Source organism: Bison bison, unplaced genomic scaffold (genome assembly GCF_000754665.1).
Source record: "Bison bison bison isolate TAMUID 2011002044 unplaced genomic scaffold, Bison_UMD1.0 scf7180017864537, whole genome shotgun sequence".
NCBI classification, from domain to species: Eukaryota; Metazoa; Chordata; class Mammalia; order Artiodactyla; family Bovidae; genus Bison; species Bison bison.
The window spans coordinates 7,356,006-7,358,594 of NW_011495085.1; the positions used below are offsets into that span (position 1 = coordinate 7,356,006).

The 2,589-nt window shown below is 43.0% G+C and overlaps 1 protein-coding gene across 1 annotated transcript in view; it reads right to left on the bottom strand.

The window, feature by feature from the left end:
* Nucleotides 1-2,589, bottom strand: part of TEX11 (testis expressed 11) — a 191,742-nt gene that overhangs the window by 140,886 nt on the left and 48,267 nt on the right. The window contains exons 5-6 of the mRNA XM_010832132.1: nt 872-952; nt 671-790 (exon numbers count right to left, since the gene is read on the bottom strand). Coding sequence (XP_010830434.1) covers nt 671-790; nt 872-952 — 201 coding nt within the window. The remainder of the gene's footprint in view (nt 1-670; nt 791-871; nt 953-2,589) is intronic.

The following is a 2,589-nucleotide window of genomic DNA, read 5'->3' on the forward strand; positions in this document are numbered from 1 at the left end:
CTGACTTGATGGACGTGAGTCTGAGTGAACTCCGGGATTTGGTGATGGACAGGGAGGCCTGGCGTGCTGCGATTCATGGGGTCGCAAAGAGTCGGACACGACTGAGCGACTGATCTGATCTGATCTGAACACTGACATCAGCACACTTTTAGAAAATATTAGCAAACAACTCAGAATAATTTCAAATGTGAAGGCTCTTTTGGGGCAGTACTTTGGGTATTGGAGAAGGAAATGGCAAACCACTCCAGTATTCTTGCCTGGAGAATTCCATGAACATCAGAGCCTGGTAGGCTACAGTTCACAGGGTCACAAAGAATCAGAAATGACTGAACGATCAACACACTTTAGCCATACTGTAAACATAAGAGAGTCACAGAGATAGGTGTTTCAAATAGAAACCACTGCCACAAATAATGATAGATATTACATGCAGTGGTTGAAAATAAGGATTAGTTATCTAAGTCTTTTCAATTTCATCTACCCCAATAAATACCAATTACAATTAGTAATGTCACCTTCAGCTATAAAACAGAGATTAAAAAGGTTAAATATAATATGCAATAAAAGACCAATGACACCTGACTTTCTTCTAATAGGTTATATCTCATCACTTTTGCATTTACATATAGAAAATGCCCCACTGTAAACCTCTGGTGACTATGATACTTACTGCCTCTGCTTGGTAAGAAAGCACTTTCAGAAGGTCCCTCTCCACAGTATTCTTCTGCACCATCACATGTTCCTCAGTGGGGCTCCTCTGAGTTATTTTGGAATATAACTTCTCCAGACTCTGGAAAATAAACCACATTACAATGTAATGATGAAAATAACCACAACTGCTACTAACAGTTAAAAATCAACAGTAACTTACAGTTATGGCAGATTGAAAAAAATCATCAGCAAGTACCACATTTCCAACATTCACCCATCCTTTTCCTGTTTTCATATTCATCTGGAAGAAAGAAGGTACAAAATAATTGTTAAAAATTCACACCTCAAGGACGTTCAAGATGGCAGAGGAGTAAGATGGGGAGATTACCCTCCCCACCCATCAAATACATCAAAAATTCATCTGAATATGGAACAACTTCTACAGAATGCCTGCTGAACACCAGACTTCCAAAAAGGCAAGCCAACCTCCCCACAACAACGTACAGCAAAAGATAAAGATAAGAAAACAGACAAGATTTCAGGACAGGGACTTGTGCCCCTGGGAAGGAATCCCAAAGGAGGAAAAGTTTCCACACACTCAGAAACCCCCTCAGAGGAGGGGTCAGGGGGGAGCTTTGGAACCTCCGAAGGAAACACAGCAACAGGTGCTTAGAAGGCCAAACGGAGAGAATTCACCTGAGTTCGTTGTCAAACAGCACTTTTCAGCAGAGAAGCAGCTTACATGCCCTTCACGACAATTGGGGCTAGATGCTCAGGCTCAGGCTTCAGGGGTCAGACCCCAGGGAGAGGATCAGGGTTGGCTGCCATCAAGATACTCTGAGGGGGCTAGTACAACACAGCTGAGGGAGTCCAGGGAAAATCATGGGCCAGCCAGAGAGGCAAGAGATCACTGTGGTGGGAACGCTCTAACTACGCACACTCCCAGAATGCAGGACCTCACCTTTGCCAGTGCCATAGGTGGGATGAGTCAGCTGTGGTCTATGAAGGTAGAAAAGACATTGCGAGAGCTAGAGGCAGAGGATAGGAGACCACTACAATCTCAACCCCAGGGGTTGCAAGTGCCGCCAAGCTGTGAGCAGGCACAGGTCACTGCCCACACCTTCCTGGGAGACTGAGCAGTTTGACTCTGCTGAGGGACCCACAACTCAGGGCCAGCTCCTATGGGGAAATACATGAGCCACCTGAGACTGTGGCAACTTACCACAGGTCTTGGCTCCAGTAGGCACTCCCCACACACCCCAACTGAGCATGTGAGTCCTAATAGGCTGCCTTGTGTCTGGGTTGGGAACAGACCAGAGAGCAGCCCACAAACAGAGGGAGGGCCAAAACCAAAGTGGAACACCAGAGGATGTGTGAGCAAAGGAGAGAAGGGGGCAGTACTCCTACAGCAGGTGCAGTGGATTAAATCCCCACAATTAGCCTGAGACTGTGGGCTTAGGAGCAACTGTGGACTTTAGGAGCAAGTACAAGCTGGAGAAAGGCAAGATATGAGTCTCAGACATACTACACAGAACAGCTCCACAGATCTTCCTAGAAATATTGGAGGAATTTCTGAATAGGCAGATTGAGTACAGCACACAGTATGGAAAGGTCAATGGAGGAATTACAAGAATATTCTTCATATTACCATTCAATATATACTTTGCTATTTTTTCCCTTTTTTTATCATACTGTTCTAATGTTGTTTTTTCTCCATTATTCTTTTAATTTTTATTTTTAATAACCTACTTATTATTCCTTTTTAAAAAACATCTTATTTTTAAATAAATTCATTTTATTTTCCTATTTTTACAGTATTTACATTTCCCCCATGTTTCTTATTTTGTATTTTTGCTAGTCTAGTTTTTAGTATTCATTTTCACTTCTGGGTTTGTCTATTGGCTTGACTGTTCTCTTCTGACTCCTGCTTTTATCTTA